The 21,298-nt window shown below is 43.7% G+C and overlaps 1 protein-coding gene across 3 annotated transcripts; it reads left to right on the forward strand.

Moving 5' to 3' along the window:
• The first annotated feature begins 52 nt into the window (after nt 1-52).
• On the forward strand, nt 53-12,991 carry Chrna9 (cholinergic receptor nicotinic alpha 9 subunit). 3 transcript variants are annotated; one of them, XM_003471546.4, is made up of 6 exons: nt 53-493; nt 750-895; nt 2,096-2,250; nt 4,408-4,940; nt 9,755-11,704; nt 12,713-12,991. In XM_003471546.4, exons 1-5 carry the CDS (start codon nt 430-432, stop codon nt 10,294-10,296), a joined length of 1,440 nt encoding a protein of 479 aa, XP_003471594.2. In that variant the 5' UTR covers nt 53-429; the 3' UTR covers nt 10,297-11,704; nt 12,713-12,991. The 3 variants fall into 3 exon arrangements, 2 of the variants coding, with proteins under 2 accessions (XP_003471594.2, XP_063096556.1); XM_063240486.1 differs by having other exon boundaries at nt 53-333; XR_001201640.2 differs by lacking the exons at nt 53-493; nt 750-895; nt 2,096-2,250; nt 4,408-4,940; nt 9,755-11,704 and adding an exon at nt 11,750-12,214.
• Nucleotides 12,992-21,298: the final 8,307 nt, after the last annotated feature.

Raw genomic sequence — 21,298 nt, forward strand, 5'->3', positions numbered from 1 at the left:
TCTAGAGGCCGCGGAGCTGTTTCTCCTCCCCACTCCACACACTGCTGGAAGCTGGCTGGCCTCTCTGGGCAGCTGTGCCCTGGGGAGTCAGGCATGCCTTTGACCTGCTCCTCCCTTCTCTTCTCAGGTCTGGATGAAAGCCCTGCAAAGGGTGGAGAGAGGTCCTCCACTGGCATGGCTCCCCCAGAGCAGCAGAACCTGACATATCCTGGGCAATGGGCATCTCAGCTATTGGAGCTCCCTGTCTCAGATTACACAGGGGGAGGCGGCTGGGTCTGCATGTCAAGCTCTGAGCCTGTGTACGACGCAAGCCTGTTTACTCTGTCTGCTCAGGTAAGACTGTAGTGCAGGCTGTTATGCCAGGAAACTTCCCACTCACAGAGAAGACCACGCTGCCTGGCTGTGACATCCTAGGGGCTCAGGAGAAAAATGAACTGGCCCTATGCCTGCTTCTCATTTTGCTGGATTTATTTTGCTGCTTCTCAACTGAGAGGTGAGAGGTTGGTGGTGGGTAGGACCACTTTGGCGGGAAGTAGGTGGGCCAGAAAAGAGCTGATCTAAGTGCTTGGAAGGGTTTGTGCATCTGCTTGACTCTTGTTGACCTGCATAGCACCCTGCCGGGAAAGCGACTGGTCCACCCATCCAAAACAAGTCCCTGGTCCAGTCGGGCTGTCCCCTACTCCTAACCACAGACTGGTGTTTGACATACAGCCCTCTGAATGTTGATCGGAGTCTCTCTTTTTGAATAGCTGTGGAAACAGCAAATGGAAGATACGCTCAGAAGTTGTTTAATGACCTTTTTGAAGATTATTCCAATGCTCTTCGTCCAGTCGAAGACACAGATAAAGTCCTCAATGTTACACTGCAGATCACACTGTCTCAGATTAAGGATATGGTGAGTAACAGACTGAGGACACTTTGAGAAGGATCTTAGAAGGACACAAGCATGCTTCCTGACGGGGACAGCCTGAGCGGGAACTTGGGCAGGGCAAAGCAGGCAGCTCTACCGGCTGGTGGGCAGAAGGGGTGCAGAGGAAGGACACTTCCTACAGCGCTAAGCGCACTACGCGTTGTGTTATGCTCACTGATGTTACTGTGACCTACAGTTCTGGTCACACGCTATGATAGTGCTAGATACTCCAAAGCAAGGTGGAGTTACATATCGCATGGTTCCATTCATATGGAATGTCCAAAGCAGGGGAATTCATTGAGACAGAAAGCAGAGTAGTGGTGGCCAGAGGAGTAAGGGCATAGTCAGTGACTCCTCAGTGGCCAGGGGGCTGTCTTAGTCACTTTCTTAGTCGCTGAGATGTAAGACCTGACACTCACGACCTAAGGGAGGAGGGGTTTGTTTTAGCTCGCGTTACAGGTCCATAGTCAGCTGGCTCCAAGCTGAGCTGCATGGAAGGGGGCACATCATGGCAGCCAGGACACAGAACCTAGGGAAGAGCCGGGATGGGGGAGACCTCCTGGCCAACCCTGGGGAGACTCCGTCTTCCAACCAGGCCCCATCTTCTAACAGCACATCAGCTGTAAACCCCACAGTCCAATCATTTTCTGAGGGTACCACATGACCCCTGAGACTTTAAAAAGGAAACATCTAGATAGAAAACATAGCATCCAAAGTGGTTAAAATAGTAATATTTATGTTATATGAATTTAGGAAAGAAAAATGATATTTTAAATTGGTATAGCTTATTGAGTACATATATATGCACATTATTGAGTATGTATATATATGTATGTATATGATTACACAAAGTGTGAGACTCGGGGGACTTCTCATCTCTGTATGTGGAAGATATTTCCTGACCTCTTCATTGAAGTGTGTCATTAGTTGAGCCATTTTCAGAGAGACTTGAGCAGTTAACCTATACAAAGATCTGACAACTTTAGCATTCACTTCAAACCCTACATTAAGGAAGGAAAAGAATGTGGCTTTGGTAGTCAGTCAAGGGAATGGAGTAAAAAAAGCTCTCACCTATTAATGGAAAATAGATGAGCGTTCTTGAAACTCCTGTCGTGGAGAACAAGAGTCTGAAGACGGAAGGCCCGGGCGTCTTCCAGATAGAGTGACATCTGATCCATTATGCAGGATGAAAGAAACCAGATTCTGACCGCCTATCTGTGGATCCGCCAGATCTGGCACGACGCCTACCTCACGTGGGATCGAGAGCAGTACGACGGGCTGGACTCCATCAGGATCCCCAGCGAGCTGGTGTGGAGGCCGGACATCATCCTGTACAACAAGTGGGTGCCCCTCAGAGCTGAGGTCCTGGGAGGACCCGCTGACTTCACAGAATTTAAATATAAGGAAAAATGTGTAAAATGCACATGAAGTAAAGTATTAGTCTATGTTTCTAGGCCCTGAAAAATAGCCATGAAACCTCTGATAATAAAATAAAGGTCATAAAAGCTTAGAGCCCGAAGTAGATCATCAGGTTTGTTCTCCACTGTGGGAAGCCAGAAGCTAGCACTGCCAAAATACAGTAGTGTAAACAGGGTGATTTAAAGAACAGAAGTTTGCCACCTCACAGTTCTGAAGCCAAAGTGTGAAATTAAAGGGTTATCAGAGAGCCTGATGTGCTGGAACTCATCTGTCATCCCCGCACCATGGAGGCTGAGGCAGGGGGATGACAAGTTCCAGCCCAGCCTGGGAAGTTTAGCAAGTTAGTGAGAACTTGTCTCAAAGTAAAAAATAAAAACAGGGCTAGAGATGTGCAAAGGCCCTGGGTTCAGTCTGTAATACTGAAAAAAAAGAAAAGTGTTGGCAGAAGAGGTTCCTTCTGACAGTTATGAGGAGGCAGGATCTGTTCTCTGCCTGTCTTCTAGCTCCCAGTGTTCCTCAGACTGTGTGAAGTGTCACCCTGATCTATGCCTTAGCCTCAGAGTGTCCTCCCTCTGGGCTTCCTGTGTGCAGTTTCCCCGTGTGTAAGGAGAACTTCAGTACCAGCTTAGGGCTCCTATTCCTGCATGACTTCGCCTTAACTAATTATGCTACAGCGACCCTGTTCTCAAATAAGGCCACATTCTGAGATGCCGCAGGACAAGCACTTCAAAATACAACTTTTCTTTGGCTATAATCCCCCCCCTAAGAGTGGTGCTCACTACCAAGGTCACACAGCAATGACAATGATGCTACTAAAATTAATTGGAAATGGACCATTCCGAGCTGGCCCCTGGAGTTTGTCTCTGGGTGGTGGAGGCTGGATGGACCGTAGGACACCGGTTGGCCCTTTGTTTCTCATGGAACGAGGCCCCTTGTGTAAGGGGGGGGGTAGGGCTTATGTTTCCCAAACTGTGAAGTACACACGAATCATGAGGGACCTAATTAAATACAGATTCGGGTCAGTAGGCTGCCCTGGGGCTGAGGCTCTGCATCTCTACAAGCTGCAGGTGGCAGAGGCACTGCTGGCCCCGGCCTGCACTTTGAGGAGTCAGCTCTCTCTGTCACACAGCTACGTTTCTCCAGTGGTTGTTGAGGGAGGTCCTCTCTCTTTTTATGCTGGAACCCAAAGTTCTTCGGGTAGGCACAGATTCCTCTGAGGCTCAGAACAGTGCAAATGAGAGGCTGCTCGGGGATTCCCCTGGTGGAGCCTGCTGGTGGGCGCAGAGTTCCCTAAAGGACTGGCACAGGGGTGGAGGCCGGGTCCTCGGCTTCCCTCCTACTCAGCTCCTGACCTCTTAACTCACAGCCCCGAGCCCACTGTCCGGTCTCCACTCCGAGTGACCAGGGGACGCTTCCATATTTCCTCTAAGGCAGAAAGTGGTTACCTCTAAGATTACACGAGTGGCTTTTTTTCCTCTGTGCTTTCTCAGAATGCCAAACGCACACGTACAACTCTCACAACAGCAGCAAATGGCCTTTTTTTTTTTTTTTTTTTTTTTTTTTTTTTTGGTCTTTTTGAGACGGGGTCTCGCTATGCAGTGCAGGCTGACCTTGAGCTCACTTTATAGCCCAGGCTGGTCTTGAATTTGCAGGGATCCTCCTGCCTCAGCCTTCTGAGTGCTGGGATTACAGGCGTGAGCCACCACGCCTGGCTGCAAATGGCTATTTTTAATATTCTGAGTATCTAAATGGAAAAAAAAAATCAGGTGAGCAGATTTTTATAACAGCAGGTTTACCTTTTGTCTGAATGTTCAAGTCATTAAACCTGGACAGTAGCTTTGCCTGGGGAGGAGCCAGAGCAGAAATTCCTTAAAGCAAGAACGCAGGAGGACCTGGCCCTGACTCACTAGGGGACATGAGGCAGATGCTTCCAAGCACTCAAGCTAGAGTGACAGAGAGAAATGTGACACATTGCCAAGGACACTGACCCCACGGGCGCAGGGCGGTGAGCTCTGTGGGGCAGGGAAGTCAGCGAGTCTTCCTAAGAAGCAGCTGCCATTGTCCGCTCTGACTTCCAGGGCTGATGATGAGTCTTCAGAGCCCGTGAACACCAACGTGGTCCTGCGCTACGACGGGCTCATCACGTGGGATGCCCCCGCCATCACCAAAAGCTCCTGCGTGGTGGACGTCACCTACTTCCCCTTCGACAACCAGCAATGCAACCTGACCTTCGGCTCCTGGACCTACAACGGCAATCAGGTGGACATATTCAACGCGCTGGACAGTGGCGATCTCTCCGACTTCATCGAGGACGTGGAGTGGGAGGTCCACGGCATGCCGGCCGTGAAGAACGTGATCTCCTACGGCTGCTGCTCTGAGCCTTACCCAGATGTCACCTTCACCCTCCTGCTGAAGAGGAGGTCCTCCTTCTACATCGTCAACCTCCTCATCCCTTGTGTCCTCATCTCTTTCCTAGCTCCCTTAAGCTTCTACCTCCCAGCAGCCTCCGGGGAGAAGGTCTCCCTGGGAGTGACCATCCTGTTGGCCATGACCGTTTTCCAGCTGATGGTGGCAGAGATTATGCCAGCCTCAGAAAATGTCCCTCTGATAGGTGAGTGCAAGGGTCTCCCACCCCGTGACTGGACTTGGGTGTGCACCTTCAGGCCAAAAACTGGGCCAACTTAGGAGTCACTGCAGGTAGTCACATAATGCATTTGGTATCTGCTCTCAGCATGGTTGAACATAAATACTCCTGTCGGATTAGAACCTGTCTTGTGTTCTCTGGGTCTGCTCGAAAGGAGAGTGAGAGATTCGATAGTTTACAGCAGTGATTCTCCAAGTGGTCCCTCGGTTCAACATATCACCATCACTCAGAACTCTTAGATACACAAGCCCTCAAGCACCATCTGAAACCCACTGAGTAGGCCTGGCACCTGTCTGAACAAGCCTTCAGGGATTCAGAGGCTCTTTCTGCTTAAGGTTGAAAACTTCTGACTTATAAGGAAAGGCTCTGATGTTGTTTTCCAGATTTATTTTATTTCAAAGAGAAAAAAAAATTCAAAACTCATCAATCAGGGGACAGCAATGGTACATACACTGCACATTGCCATCCTCAGATCATTCACCCAGAGCACAAGACATCTGCATTCAATTGTCCAAACAGTACCAGCACAACCCTTTCTCTTCAGTGAACTCAGAGAAATCAGTAGTATAACTATCTTAGCTATCTTTTTATAACATATATACATGTACATATATATATTGTTTCTTTCAACTTCTTACGCTAGTGAGATAATATGATGTTTACACATGTGCGTCTTATTTCACTTATGAGTATGTTCTCAAGTTGCATCCGTTTACCTATAAAAGGCTCCAGTTTACCCTTCTTTATGACTGAGTAGTACTCCATTGTATAAAAATATCACATCTTTTTTATCTGTTCCTCAGTGGATGGGTATTTAAGGTTATTTCCAAGATCTGGCTACTACAAACTGTGCTTTTATAAACATGGGTGCACATATGTCACTGTGGTATGATGTTTTTAATTCTTTTGGGAAGATAGCCAGAAGGGGAATAGCTGGGTCAATGAGAATGGTCCCTTTTTCCTCACAGCCCCTCAGCATTTGTTATTGTTTGATTTCTTGATAATAGTCATTCTTTCCAGAGGGAGGTGAAATCTCAGTGTTGCTTTAATTTGTATCTCTTGAATGACAGTGATATTGAACATATTTATTTTCTGCTAGTATTTCTTTATCTGAGAAGTGTGTGTTTATCTCAGATGCCCATTTTTGGATTCAGTCTTTAAATCTGGGAGGGTTGATTTTTTTGAGTTCTTCGTATGTTCTTGATAGTAATTCTTTGTCTGAGGAACAGCCGACAAATGTTTTCTCCCACTTAGTGAGTTGTCTCTTCATTCTGTTGGTGGTTTTCTTGCTGTGGAAAAGCTTTACAATAGGATGAATCCTAGTTGTTGATTGTTTGGATAGCTCCTGTGCAGTCAGGGTTTTGTTCCTAAAGACTTTGGGCTTGGGATTTAGCTCACTGGGATATACCTGCCTGGCAAGCACAAGGTTCAAGTCCCCAGTACAAAAAAAAAAAAAAAAAAAAAAAGAGTCTGCCTACACCAGTGTCTTCAAGAGTTTTACCTTCTCTATCTTCTAACGCATCTAATGTTTCTGTTTTAATATTAGGATCTTTGATCCATTCTGAATTTAGTTTGGTGCATGGTAAATCTTTGACATGTACAGTCACTTTTTCCAGCACCATTTATTAAAGAAGCTATCTTTTTTCCAGTGAATATGTTTGATACATTTGTCAAAGGTAAGGTGGCTTAATGTGTCTAGAGTTGTTTTTCCATCTTCTAATCTGTCCTATGGATCTTTGGGTCTTTTTTTCACCAGTACCATGCTGTTTTTATCGCAGTAGCTTTATAATATAATTTCAAGTCAAGGATTGTGATGCCCTGGTCTTGTGTTTGATGCCCAGGATTAAGGCTCTGGTTTTGAATTCAAAGAAGGCTGCATTTGAGTATTGATTTCACCACTGCTCCTTGATCAACCTTAGGCAAAATACTTAATTTCTTAGTCTCTGCTTCTTCATCTAAAAACTTTGTATGATCGCTACCTCCTGAGTTATTGTTTAGCACATAACCTGGCACATGGTAAGTACTAAGTTAAGTACTAAGTTGACTGGGATTTTTAGTATCTTTTCACATGGTAAGGGCTTCCTTCTGTGGAAGAGTGGCAAACATTAGATAGATGAGCGGCAGTGTCAAGCCTGCCGTTGACCCTTCCAAAATAATTCTCCACCTTTACTGGGTGTAAGAGCTGTGGGAGAGCTTCTTGAAATGCAGACCCCTCCACACAAAGAGTTTGCTTAGGCAATCTTGACCAGGTTTTGAGAATCAGAGATCATTCTAAAGCAGACTGTACTTTCCAAATCTGTGGTAGTGAAATGTCCCTCCAAGGTCTGGGATGTGGTTGGAACTGTTTCTCCACTCCTGTACCTTCCTTGTTCTGAGGTCTCTCCTGTCACCTGTAGCATCTATCTCTTGCCACCTGAAAGATGCTCAGATTTAAAACCTTTATCTCAACAACTCTCTATTGCAATAGATGCTTACTGGAACCAAAGGCGAGACCTAACTTTTATTACTAAAACAAGCAGTGAGGAGAGATCTCAGGACTCTAAGGGACCTAGACACCAGGATCAAAGGGTTCGCATGTGATCTTTTGCTCTGTATGGAATCGTTACACCACATTCAGATGTTATGACATTTGCTTCTTTAGAGATTTCTTCTTTTTCGGATATCTTCTAGCAGCACACACATCTTTTAAAGAAATAAACAGAATTTTTTCCTCTCCTAATAAAAAGGAGGAAGTGTACTGGCTTTTTTGTTAGCTTTCTGAGGCAGACAGAGTTGACGGTGGTGATGGCCTTCCATCTTGCTGGAGGCTGGATGACTGGCAGGTCTCTCTTTAAGCAGCACCATTCAGAGGCAAGTTGGCACAATCTCTAGAGAGGAATCTGCAAGCATTACTTGTCCCATTTCTATATGATAAATATGAAATTTATTTTTAAGGACGTGTATGTGGAAATCTTGAGAACATTTATTGACAGTCACAATTTGCTTTATATAGCATCTAAGAAATGTGTTTTTAATTTTTTTTTTTTTTTGTCTTTTTGAGACAGGATCTTGCTGTGCAGTTCAGGCTGGGCTTGATCTCACTTTGTAGTTCAGGCTAGACTCGAACTTGCAATGATCCTCTTGCGTCAGCCTCCCAAGTGCTAGGATTATAGGAGTGAGCTACCATGCCTAGTCTGAAATGTGTTGTTTTTTTTGGTTCTGGGGATCGAACTCACAACCTAGAGCTTGCCAGGCAGGCGCTTATGCCGCTAGGCTAAATCCCCAGCCCTTTGAATGTGTTGTTCATCTTACAGAAACATTTGGGTTTTCTATATTAAGTGTTGGATTTGGTGTGTATTTCTGGCCTATAATCTTTATGGAGAAAGGCCCTTTTTAAAAGTTAACTTGAGATTTGTAACAAACAATAGGTTTACAGGATTTAAACAAGAGCTGCTTTGTCTTCATCATCAAGACAATTGTGTTAAGTTCCCTCACCCACTAATGCAGTTACTCACATCAATGGTTTTCTGATTCTGAACTTCATATTCCTGGACTGAACTCTGCTTTGTAGTGATGTATTTATCATTTGAAGACCCTGCGGGATTCTGCTAGCTAATATTTATGTAGGAATTTCCCTAGTGTGTCTCTAAGTGAAGTAATTTTATTATTCCTTTTTTCATAAGTTGTAGAGGTTAAATTGACTTCATAAAATGAATAAGAAAGTCATCTCTTATATTACGTTTCTTACAACTTGTGTAAGCTATCAATTTTGTTCCTTGAAGGTTCAGTAAAATTTATAGATTCCTTTGGTTCAATAGCCTTTTTAGGCTGGAAAAGCAGGTATGTGATTAGCATTTCTATTTAAGTATTTTTCTTCGTACACTAATTTTAACATACTTTTCTAGAAATGCCACCTAGATTCTCAAGGCTACTATCGTACAGGCGCTTAAAATATTATTTTTCTAAATCTTATCTTTCTCTCTCTTTCTATTTCTTTGTTGTTGATTGACCTTTCAAAGTTTTATAATTTTTATTATTTTCTTCTTCTTTTTTTCTTTCTCTTTCTTTTGTCCTCCTCCCCTTCCTCCCAATCACCTCCTCCACCTTCTTTTTTGAGAACAGGTCTCACTTTGTTGCCTAGACTTAATGATCCTCCTGCCTCACCTTCTTAGGAGCTGGGACCACACATGTGCATCCGCACAATGAAATTTATTATCCTTCAAAGACGTGCCTTTGGTTTTGCTCACCTTCTTAGTTTTTTGTTTTGTATTTTATAAGCCAAAGGCACTATATTATTTCTTCTGCTTCCCTTTTACATGAACATTTGCTTTACACAATCATATTTTACAGACACGGTAACAGTGTCCTCTTTCCTACTCAACAGCCATTGTCTTCCATTCTGTGAGGTCTGAAGACAGTACTTAGAGCTGGTCAGTTTCCCTGAGTGCTGAGTGGAAGTTTTTCACATCAGGAACTCAGCCAACATTTGCAAGCCTTTGGAGCCAGGGACAGTGCAGAGAACTTGCCACACTCACCTCTGTCAAGCCTTGCTGTATTTCTGTGTATTTTACACCCATACTGCAGAGCCAGGAGTGAAAGTGTGGTAGGATTATAGATTTTGCTGTAGCCTCTAAGTCTGGTGAGCAGCAAGAATGGGATTTGACCCCAGGACATTGATTCAAAAGCCTATATGTGACCACTAGGGCTGATCACTTCATTAAGAAAGGTATTCGTTTCATTCTTTTTAAGCCAATGTGAGGACAGTGTTAAAGCAAACTGAGCTGCTGCTGTTTTGATTACAGGCAAGTACTACATAGCCACGATGGCCTTGATCACGGCCTCCACCGCCCTGACCATCATGGTGATGAATATCCACTTCTGCGGGGCCGAGGCCCGGCCAGTGCCACACTGGGCCCGTGTGGTCATCCTGAAATACATGGCCAGGATCTTGTTTGTCTATGATGTGGGTGAGAGCTGCCTCAGCCCACGCCACAGCAGGGAGCGGGGCCACCTCACCAAGGTGTATGGCAAGCTTCCAGAGTCAAAGCCGAAGACAGCCAGGAACAAGGACCTTTCCCAGAAGAAGGAAATGAACAAACTCTTAAAGAACGACCTGGGGTGCCAGGGTGAGACGCTGCAGGAAGCCGAGAGTTACTGCACGCGGTTTGAAACACTGACCAGGAATATCGAGTATATCGCCAAGTGCCTCAAAGACCACAGGGCCACCCACTCCAAGGGGAGTGAATGGAAGAAAGTTGCGAAAGTCATAGACCGATTCTTCATGTGGGTTTTCTTCATCATGGTGTTTGTGATGACTATTTTGATCATCGCCAGAGTGGATTAGAGGGCATTTGATATAGAGGAGAAATCAATAAAATTCCCTCTGCACTGTTCTTCTAAGCCAGATTTTTGTTCACATGTCAGCTAGGTGTTGTCTCTGATATTTATTTTTAATGTCAATATTGTAGCTACCTGCTGGGTTAAAGTAATCAAGAGAGCCACATTTTTAAAGGTAGGATGAAGGGGAAATAAGGAAGGACTCTGTTAAGTGCTTACCAGAATGGTGGGCAACTTGTCTCTAATTTATATAATTATCTGTCTTTTCACCATTGGGGATAACAATGCATACCATATAACTTCAAATTTCAGGGAGAAAAAAGTGCAAAACAAAACAGGCCTCTTATTCGCTTAATCTCTATTAAACATGTTTTTTTAGGAAAGGAAACTTGTCTACAGTGGTAGATTTCAAACCTAATTGGAAACAGTGGCAAAAAGGGTTTTGTCCTGCATAAAGTCTAAGGATTTACAATTTAAAAGGGAGGAGAACTTTTTCATATTGGTGACATCATGTGTGCTAGCGGTGTTGTATAAACTCCAAAGATGAGATCATTCCTGCATTGTCTTTAATTAAAATGAGATAGATGAGGTTGTTCATACTGTTAGTCTTTGATTAACAATGAGGGAATCTGCAAGCTGAGCTCATTCAGTCGGTCACTCAGCTACTCACCAGATATTTGCTGTTTCCCCTACCAATAATAAGGCTCTATGACTTACATTTGTCAGGAGTGTCAGAGTAGGTCGTGTGCCGCAGGCTGGTCCGCACTGGTCTGTATAGTTCTGTGACTGAGGCAGGCCCCGATTGCTGTTTTTTGCAGAGGAACAACTGTGGTTCAGAAAGTGCGTGCGAGCGATCCCCCATCCATGTGGGAGGTAAATGGAGCTGGAATTTGTCCCCTGTGCTGTGCTCTGGGTTGCACCAAGCCTGCTAATGCCCCACTGCTTTCGGCCACCACAGACAGGTTAGAATTCAGGATAGCAGAGACGACGGGATTCTCATTCTGAACCCTAAACTTTCCGCCTACACATGTAGACTTCTTGCCATCAAACGTGCTGGAAGATGGCCACGCCCTGGTGCTCCAGTGGTCACCTGGAGACGAGAAATCACTATTGCTGCTCAGACAACCTCGAGACCGGGAGATCATTTTAAACCACCCAGATGGGTCAGGGGACTCGCGAGGATACTTTTAAGTAGGAGGGCGAGGTAGAAGGGAAAGAACTCGAGAGACAGCGTCATGACTTCTCAGCCGCTGAGTGAGTGGCTGAGACTTTGCAAGTGGCGCGAGTGAGCCCTGAGTCAAGGCGAGCGACCTCTAGAACCAAATGTCCCTGGAGGAGGAAAGCAGCCCTGTGAGGCTCTGATCTTACAGGTGAAACTCGGCTCAGGCTTTTGACCCCCCCTGCAACTCCAGACTGTAAGTATTTTGCGAGGCACTAAATGTGTAGTAGCTTGTTATGGTAGCAACAGATCACAGAGTCAGTGCCCAGTGAGTGCTGGGTGCGCTGTGGTTTAGGGAGGCATGCCGGTGTCCCTCTCCATCTCCATGGCCCTCGGGGGTGGTGGTGGAAGTGGGGCACCTTTAAGAGGCGGGCCCAGTGGGCGGAGCTGAGGCCACCAGGGGCGTGGCCTCGGAAGGGATGGGCCTTGCTCCTGTCTCTTGAGAAATCCTGGGGAACCATAGAAGGATTTTAAACAAGGGAGTGACAGTGTTAGAAGTGACAGTGTCAGCTTTGTGTTTCAGAAATAAGACTGGGGCGGCAATGAAGAGACTGCAGAGAAGGAGAAGACACAGGTCCTGTTGGTCTGTTGGCGTGGTTCTTACCATTTTAGGGAAAGGATTAAAAAAAAAAACAGAAAAGATGACATCGCAAAATACTGGTGACGTGAAATAGGCAGGACTTGATGACTGGCTGGATGAGGACTGGTGAGGAAGTGGTGTTTAGGAGCGATCTGGAGAGAAGAATAAATTAGCCAGCCAGGGTAGAGGAAGCTAGCGGGTATAGCAGCACACCCCTGTGACCCCAGCACCCTGGGAGGCTGGGGCAGGATTGCAAATTCTACCCGACCTGGGCAATTTAACAATTTATCAAGAGCCTGCTGGAGTTTGTAGCTCAGCACAAAAGTGCTGGATTCAATCCCCACTACTGGTGGGGAGGGGGAAAGAGTAGAAGAAACTGCCAGATTGCAGGTCAGACCTCAGGCTCAAGGGCAGAGCGGGGCTCATTCAAGAAAGAGTGGTGCAGTAAAAGCAGTGACCCAGGAGAGACGCAAGACCGGCAGGGCGGGCAGGGTTGGGGCATGCTTCGCCAAGTTTAAAAAAGCACCAGCCACAGAGGTTAGTGTCTGACCGCTTTGGTGCAGAGTGTACCTGGGTTTCTGAGGTCCTGACCTTTGTTCTTTCTTTGTCTACTTTTCTACCCAGTGAGGGCTCAAAGCAACTCTTGCCAACACAGCCATGAACAAACCTGACAAATGGACTGCCTTGGGCAAACTGGAAACACAAGTTCAAGCTTCTCTGAAGCCCTCGTGATGAGGTCACCCATAATGTCACGGACTCCAAAGGGCAGCAAGGAATCCGTCTCATTCTCCCCTCCTCTCAGATTACAACTTTGAAACAGGGCCTGGCTGTTAAAACTTCATGAACGATCATTGTAGCTAAGCCTCTCCAACCCTTACAAAATAGAACCCTGTGACAAAATCACCCCTGCGTATGTGGACTTCCATTTCTTTTTCTTGGCCAAAGTTCCTACCTGCACCAGACAGGGTTCCTGTAGCAGACAGGTGATGTGTTCAGATTAGGAGAACTGAGGAAGGCTTACCCAAGGGCCATCTGCAGAGGTGTCCGTGGATTGTAGAGAAACACAGGCAGGCCCAGCAGGGCGATTTGGACTCCGAGTCTAAGGAGAGGAAGGGGGCAGGGGTCATCTGAACCTAGGAGAGGGAGTGGTGGCTCTGATGTAGAGCACACAGCTGACCTCACTAGAAAGGACCTGGGGGACTGCATATCCCACCTTACCCCCTCCCCCAGGGCTTGTCATGGCCGAACACCATGTTGATGTTGCCACTGTGCATCTGGGACAGGGAACAGATCAGTGAACGTGGGCAGTGAGCTGGAGGGACAGAGGGAAACAGCTGGCACGGTCTGTCACCTTTGTCTTGACTCTACATCTAAAACTTGACATCTGGGCCAGCACCGTGGGAGGTTGAGGTAGTGGCTTAGCAGTTTGAGCCCAACCTGGGCAATTTAGGGAGCCTCTGTTAGGAAATAAAATTTTTAAAAGGGGCAAAGACAAAGTTCAGTGGTAGAGTGCTTGCCTAGCACGTGTCAGGCCCTGGGTTAAATCCCAGTACCGCTACAAACAAACAAACATGACTTCTTCCCTCTTCAGTCAGCTGAAACAGTTCTTGTCAAGATCCTGTAGAATTTGGTAACGGCCAACTCTGCTCCTGTCAGTGAGCCTGACTGCCTCCTTTTTCTCAAAATGTTTCTGCTGCGTTACCAACTTCTCGGGGCTCTGGCTGGCTCCATGTCTTCTGTAAAGATTGGCGACCCTATTGTCCCTCTCTTAGCTTTCTGCCCCCTCTGGTGTTGATCCTCATCACTGTCCTGTTGAGTCTCAAAGGCATTCGACTGGATTGAGCTCCTTTTAGCTTCTATACAGTCTTCATGTCATTAAGTCTCCCCTGACATGACTCACAGGACTTCAAACTGATCACGCCCCAAACCAAGCTCGTTCTCTACAGTGTCACCAGTCTGCTCCTCCTGTGTTCCTGTGTCACTGCACTGCATAGGCTCCACTCCCTTACCTGGGCTAGAAATCAGGCAGTAGGTCACGCTGGATTCTTAGCTAACCCAGCACTAAACCCATCGCCGATCCTGTCAGTTCTGCTTCTCAGCTGTTTCCAAATCTGCCCACTTGGCTCTAGGCCCCGACAACTGCTTTATGCAAAGCTTCATCGTCTTTGCCGACTGTTGCAGTAGAACCCAACTAAACCTCCCATTTCTAGTTTTTCTCTCCTCTATCCACGTATCTGTTACCAAAGTGATCTTGTGATTTTTCCACTCAGAACTTTTAAATGGCAAGCAAAATGCTTACAGGATAAAATCCAGCTTCCTTAATATGATATAACAGAGATTAAAAGTATGTGTGTTGTTACTTTAGGAATGTGTCCTTGTGCTCACCGTGGGAGCACAAATTATCTTCCTGGCATGGAAACTAGCAGCAGTCCCCCTGTTTCTTCCAGATGAAGTAATCAGATCTCTTCTGTCATGAGGGTCTAGGATCCCTGCGAGTAGGCAGGGTCTTCGTTATGGAAGGGAGTATAGAAGTAACTTCCTTGGCCTGGCCTGTAACTCCAGCACTCAGGAGGCTGAGGCAGGAAGACTGCTGAGAGTTTGAGGTCAGCCTGGGCTACAAAGTAAGTTCAAAGGCAGCCTGAACTGCAGAGTGAGGACCTGCGTAAAAAAAATAGAAGGAAAAAAGATCCTGATTTCTAAGGTTAAAAAAGAAAAAAACAGAGCTGGCTTTTCACCCTGGACATGGATTCAGGCTGGGTTACACATACACCTTCACACAAGAACTTGAATCTTCAGGTTTATATGGAGAAATGAACACCAAACTCCAATAGCCAAGAAAAAATATGTACAAGAAGATGATGTAGGATTCTTGCTTGAGAAGAAATTGGTGAGAAAATTAAGCTTGAAATCATGATAAGCAAATCAAATTGCAATTATGCTAAAAATAGACCAGTAAAAAAGAATTTGTGGAAATGAAAAGAGAATCCAAAAAAAAAAAAACCCCAGTTTATGTGAGAAGTGAATATATGACAGTGAAAGTAATTTCAGACCTTTGATTTATACAAGAACCAACAATTAACTTAAGATGGGTTAAAAACTCAAGTGTAAAAAATTCTAGCATGGTAGTCTCTGCCTTGGTTTCCCCATGATGTCTTCCTGGGATGATGTCTCTGGGCCCAAATTTCTTTCTTATCAAAAGGACACCAGTCACTGGATGAGGAGCCACCTGAATCCAGGGATGCCTCATTTTAATTTGAATGTATCCTCTGCAAAGACCTTATTTCTAAGTAGGATCATATTTACAAGTATCAGGGGTCTTCAACATGTGTTTTGGAGAACAATTCAAGTCATAGAAGGCACAGAGTAGAGACCTGAGGAAATGACAGTTATTTGAAATTACAGAATCTTCATAGATAGAGGAACATTCATAGAAATTTTATCAAGCCATCAAGTTTTAATAATCTAGGCGACAGCGTAATAAAAGCAAGTGTGGACTGCTTTGTAGCCAATACATGAGAGCTGGTGGAAGTGAGGTAACAGTAATTATGGGAGGTACAGATGTGGATGGGGATTATGAGAGGTATGATATATATTGCAAGATTTTTGCCGTTTTACATATTTCCTTATCCAGGTCACGGAAATACAAATATAATAAAATTTCTACTTTGCATGGTTTGTGCCTTAACTGATTGAGAAATAAATGATTTACCACAAGTTGAAAGTACAAGAATTAGGATTATTCAGGACTAGAATCACATTCTCAAGTCAAGGAAGTAACACTACTCTTAGGAGATGCAGCAGGATGGAAAAGTGTCTTTGTTCCCGAGAAAAAATATTCCGGTAGTGATTGTTTTTATTAAGCAAACTCAGGAAACAAGGGTGACTGACTTGGCTGGTAGGAATACATACAATTCAATGTGGGGAAGATTTGAAAGGAGCTCACGTTAAAATAAAATTGAGAAACACTACAGGCAAGAGAAGAGGCAGTGCTTCTATTCAGGGCACAAACTGTAAAATAACCCAGTATTTTTGTGGGGACAAACTAAGACACAGAAAGCCTGATTCTTCTTTGGGTTTGGAGGAACAGCATTTGGACAAATTCTAGCTGGAAGCTCCCGTACAAGGCAGAGTTTCCTTCACTCTGGCCTGACGAGTGTGGTTAGAGCCTCTGTCTTACTTATTTAGTGACACACACAGACTAGCAGCTCGGCTTGCAGGTCCCATGGTGGGGAAGTTGCCATGGATACCCAAAGCAAGTAAACTGCTTTGTTTTAAATTCATGAATTTGAAACAGGGCTTTCTATCTCTTCTCCGGAGAGTCCTGGGCCAAGAAGAAGTGAATTCCTGGCCAAGTGGATGCTATCATCCTTGTTTTCTTACCTAACTCAGTAAGTAATACATGTAGTAGTCACTGAGCAGGTGCAAGGACTCAGATCTAGCCCACAGGTGTCCCTGTAATCCAAAAACCCTACTTAGAGAAAGGATTTCTCTCACTTAGTGCCAACTACATTGCATTCTTAATGGCTGTTTTTGAGGGAAGTAATTTAAGCCGTAAGCCTAGCTGAGCCTTCCTAGGTAATATAGCTGTAGAACATATAGCAATTGAGATTCTCATATCAGATTACTGGGCCAAGGTCCAGCGAGCAGCTACCAGGCAAAGAGATGGCTGACATCCAGGTACTCTTTGTCCCTAGGAGGGACTCAGCCATCCAATCCCTACTTCATCTTGGGCAATGTCCTAGGCTCAAAGCTACAGAACCTCAGAATTTCTATTTTTTAGTAATATTTGGTCAACTCTTCCTGAGAGCATTAGGCAAGTAATTTTTCTTTTCATTATTCTGAAAAATGTTCTACAAGTGAGTCAGGTGCTATTTAAAAAAAAAAAAAAAGACGTACTGAGAAAGAGTTAAGTGTAATAAATGATCTCTTTTAGAAGAGAGGAAAATCTTTCCCAGAGGCCCCAGCAGAATTCATTCTGCATCTCATTGGCTAGGATTTGGTCACATGATCACATCTAGACCAATCATTGACAAAGGGTAGGCTTCCATGACTCATTTTAGCACAATCTGATTAATAGCCTGTAGTGGGAGAGGTACTTTCATGTATCCATTGTATTTCCCAATATATGAATAATAGCAGGTCTTTGTAGGCAGAGATTTTGGCTGGGCATCCAACAGTATAGATTATAATAACATTGGGAAAGAATAAAAATAGAGGCTGGGGATTTAGCTCAGGGGCAAAAGTGCCTGCCTTGGCGAGTGTGAAGTCATGAGTTTGATCCCCGGTCGCAAAAAAAAAAAAAAAAAAAAAAAAAAAAAAAAAGAATAAAAATAGACCAATTACTTGCACATGCTGCTCTTTATGTAAATTTCTTTCTGCTATGACCAAGTCAGCACCAACCTTGAATGGGGAGTAGAGTCTTCTCAAGGTCCATGTATGTTACGCATAGCTTAGTTACAGCTCTGCCATCAGGTGCAATCCTGACTAGCCCATGATAGCATAATGTTGGTTCCTATAGTTAGCTCAAAATCTGAAATTTCAATTTTCCTTAGAATTCATCTGGAATAATAACCCAGAAGAGCGAAAAAGAACTTTACAAATGAAGAAAACTTGAACATTGGAAATGAACAAAGCAAGCTTAAGGAGGGTTAAATAATTCATTGCTATTACCTCCATCATTAGTGATCGTGAATGACCAAACACTGCCTAATTTTAAATGAGAGAAATAGCCTAAAATGGAAGACCCTGCTTAAAAGGGTAAAATGTTAGGCCTTGTGCAATGCTGAGCATTAATTCTATTTTTTGAAATAGAAATATGTATTTGATATCTTTAGTTTTATTAATACAAAGTCCAGACAAGCCGGAAGAACATGGCGGATAGATGGGAGCAGCTATGGAGGTTCTCTGAGATACCCCACTTAGAATCCAGGAATGCTGTGGTACGAGGAGTCCTAAGCAAGGGGAAATACACCCTGCTGACCCAGAAATGAACTAAGCTAAGAGAAACCAATGGGAAATCCAATCCTGGTACTATAACAGGAACAGATAAAATCTCAGTGTGGAAGCTAGAACCCGCGCCACTGGAAGCCGCGATCTGAATTTCCTGCTGCATCCAAATCTGCAGGGCAGGAAGAGATATGCACGAAAGCTCTGAGAGCAGGAATCTGAGAACGGAGTTGAGAGCAGGACTAGCAGGGAGCACTACATTGACTTGCAGTGAGTGAGGGGAACGGGGACCCTTTCATAGAGTAGGAGGCTCCAGCAAAGGACATACTGGGACCTGGCAGACTTGCCAGAATGGAGCGCTGCAGTGACTTCAGTCACATATTCCCCTCTCAAGTGGGATTGGTGGGGAGTGCTTGGCCTGCATGACGCCACTGACTTAGACCCAGTAGGCGAGCCCAACACGGGTCCCAACGCCTGGAGGTGCACCCTAGCAGTGAAGCCTTCGGTAGGTTGACCTGGAGGGGCAGGCCCAGCAGAGGCTGCCCAGGTCTGTGTCTCCCTAGTACACTGCAGTGGGCGGAAACACCTAGCCAGTGCAATTCAAACAAACTAACCGAAAAAGAGGGAAAAAAAATTGGGCCTCCTACATTCGCTTGTTGGAAGGGACAAAAAATATGGGAAGAGGAAAAAACAAGAAAGGGTCCTCAGTCCCCAATCCTGAGAACACTGATCCAGGAAAGGGAAATGCAAAGGAAGACAGAAAACATGCAATATCAGACATGGCACCAATAGACATAAAGCGATATCTCCAGAGCCTCATAGACGAGTTTAAAAATGAAGTATTTAATGAAATAAAGCAAGAGATAAGTAGAATAGTTAGAGAAATGTTAAGAACCGCTCATGAAAAAACAGATGGTGGAATGGAAGAACAGAAAAAAAGGGGAGAATTGTTTGATGGAGAAAATAGAGGAAACATAGAATACATGAAGCAGGTTCAAAGAGATTACCAGGAAACTAAAAACTCTATCGAAAACTGGTATAACAGCTTGAAAGAAACTAAGGATAGATTATCTGAATTGGAGGGCAGACTTGTAATATGGGAGCATGAAATGAAAAACTTCTTAAAAATAACAAGAAAACAAACAGCAATAATGCAAAGACTAGAAGATGATAAGAGGATCTACAACCTAAGAATTAAGAACATAAAAGAAGAAGTAGGGACACAAACAAATGGACTACAAAAGCTATTCACAGAAATAATCCAAGAGAATTTCCCTAATTTAGCAAAAGGTAAAGATACTCAGATGTATGAGGCATACAAGACCCCAGCCACCTACAACCCAAACAGAGCTACACCCAGGCATATAATAATCAAAATTCCAGAAATCCAATATAAGAACAGAATACTAAAAGCTGTCAGAGACAAGAAATATATCACTTACAAGGGAACACCCATCAGAATTACAGCAGACTTCTCAGCACAAACCATCAAATCACGAAGAGCATGGGGGAAAATAATTCAAGCTTTGAAAGATAACAACCTCCAGCCAAGACTGATATATCCAGCACAACTGTCCCTAGAAATTGATGGAAAAACAAGGTGCTTCCAGGATAAAGAGGAACTAGGGAAATTTGCAACCACCAATTCAACTCTACAGAGAATACTGCAGGATATTCTAAAAAAGTAAAATACCAAGACCTCAGAAACAGTGGCAGAGAGGCCACAATGAATGGAGCAGAAAGCAAAATGAAGAAGACAAACTGACAACAAACACAGAAAAAGAGCTCAACAGAAATGAGGCAGAGAAGATTGGATGGTAGGAACAACTATTTTGTAGAAAACAAGACATCATAATAGCTAGTGCTGATTTAGTATCATCTTGCTTTGAAGTCCCATCAAGCTTTTATTCTTCTGTCTCCATCGGTCTTAACAGGTTGTATCTTATTGGATTTTATTATGTGAGATAATATAAGCAAAAACTTTTATAGACAAGGAGATTATACAGAAACTGTTGTTCATTTTCTGGTAGTTGGTTCTAAATACCCTGTAATACTGTCATTCTCTTGAATGGTTTTACATTGTCTTGATATGTTTGGTGCTACAGTATACGAAGTTATACTCAAAGATTTCAAGGAAAGAGACATTATGGTAAGTACTTTTATGTTGGGATGTCTTGTGATGAAACACTATTTTGCTTAAATGGTTATGCTTTGACCTGTGCTGTTTTGTTGTTATGCCCTCTTATATCTCAGTCTCCTTTTTAAAATTACTTACTTTTTTATTTTTTTCTTTTTAATTAAGGGAAAAATAAAAAAGCAGGACATATTATTATAGTAACCCACTTTGATTTCCTATTAACTTGATTTGAAACCCTGTATAGCCCTCACCATCTTGCTTTGACTGATTTTCCTCTATTCTGCTTTGCTTGATAGTACCAAGTTCGAAAGTATAGGCAACAACTGTAAAGACAATAAGATTCACTATGAAGCCCATTCCAGTTGACTATTATCTTCTTTTAAAGCCCTGTAATGTTTCCAATGTTTTGGTTTTGTTCTTTACTGTTTTGTGCAGTTTTATTATAACTGATGATATAGTCAATTCTTTTTAAGATAGCAAGAGGCAGTATGGTAACCATTGTTGATCACCTAATATTTTGTTTTTACATTATCTATTATGTTCATCCTTTTGATTTGACTGACTCTGTTCTGTGATGTCACATTTGGTTTTACTCTCTTCAAAAAAAAAGTAATAAGAACTGCGGGAGTAATAAAACCCAAAATGTGTAATTGTCATTATACAAAAGAAAGGAAAAGAAAGTGCTCTAAAGAATATAACCGCATATATATTTAAGTGTGTAAGATAAATAACCATATTACTGAGTTTTTGTTGGATCACTGAACAAAACTGTTTCCAGTCTCACTGTTTGAAAGTCCACTTTATATGCTTTAATTGTGTAACTTGAACAACTATTTCTAAGGTAACCATATGTAATCTATTAATTAGTGATATCCTATTGTTTATTTTTTCTGAAATTCTGTATAACTTGTGCCCTATTTCTGTTTTTTTTCTTTTTCTCCTTAATAAAAAAAAAAAAAACAAAGTCCATTTCTCTCATTTCCACCAAAATCAACAACAAATATTACCTGAACATTACTTTGAAAAGGTGCCCAATGTGTACCCTGCCAAGCACACCTGCCTAATTGTGTCAGTGAGGTAACAGATGCAAAAGACAGAGGTTTTGGCATTCAGAAAGGTGGCTTTAA

This window comes from Cavia porcellus, unplaced genomic scaffold (genome assembly GCF_034190915.1).
Source record: "Cavia porcellus strain 051 isolate PalLab524CR breed Dunkin Hartley unplaced genomic scaffold, mCavPor4.1 scaffold_30, whole genome shotgun sequence".
Classification (NCBI taxonomy): Eukaryota; Metazoa; Chordata; class Mammalia; order Rodentia; family Caviidae; genus Cavia; species Cavia porcellus.

Bases quoted from the DNA above. Each gene is read 5' to 3' on its own strand.
- Chrna9 (XM_003471546.4), top strand. From the start codon at position 430: ATGAACTGGCCCTATGCCTGCTTCTCATTTTGCTGGATTTATTTTGCT. The intron at 494-749 runs GTGAGAGGTTGG...CTTTTTGAATAG, and splicing joins TGCTGCTTCTCAACTGAGAG to CTGTGGAAACAGCAAATGGA. The intron at 2,251-4,407 runs GTGGGTGCCCCT...TCTGACTTCCAG, and splicing joins GACATCATCCTGTACAACAA to GGCTGATGATGAGTCTTCAG.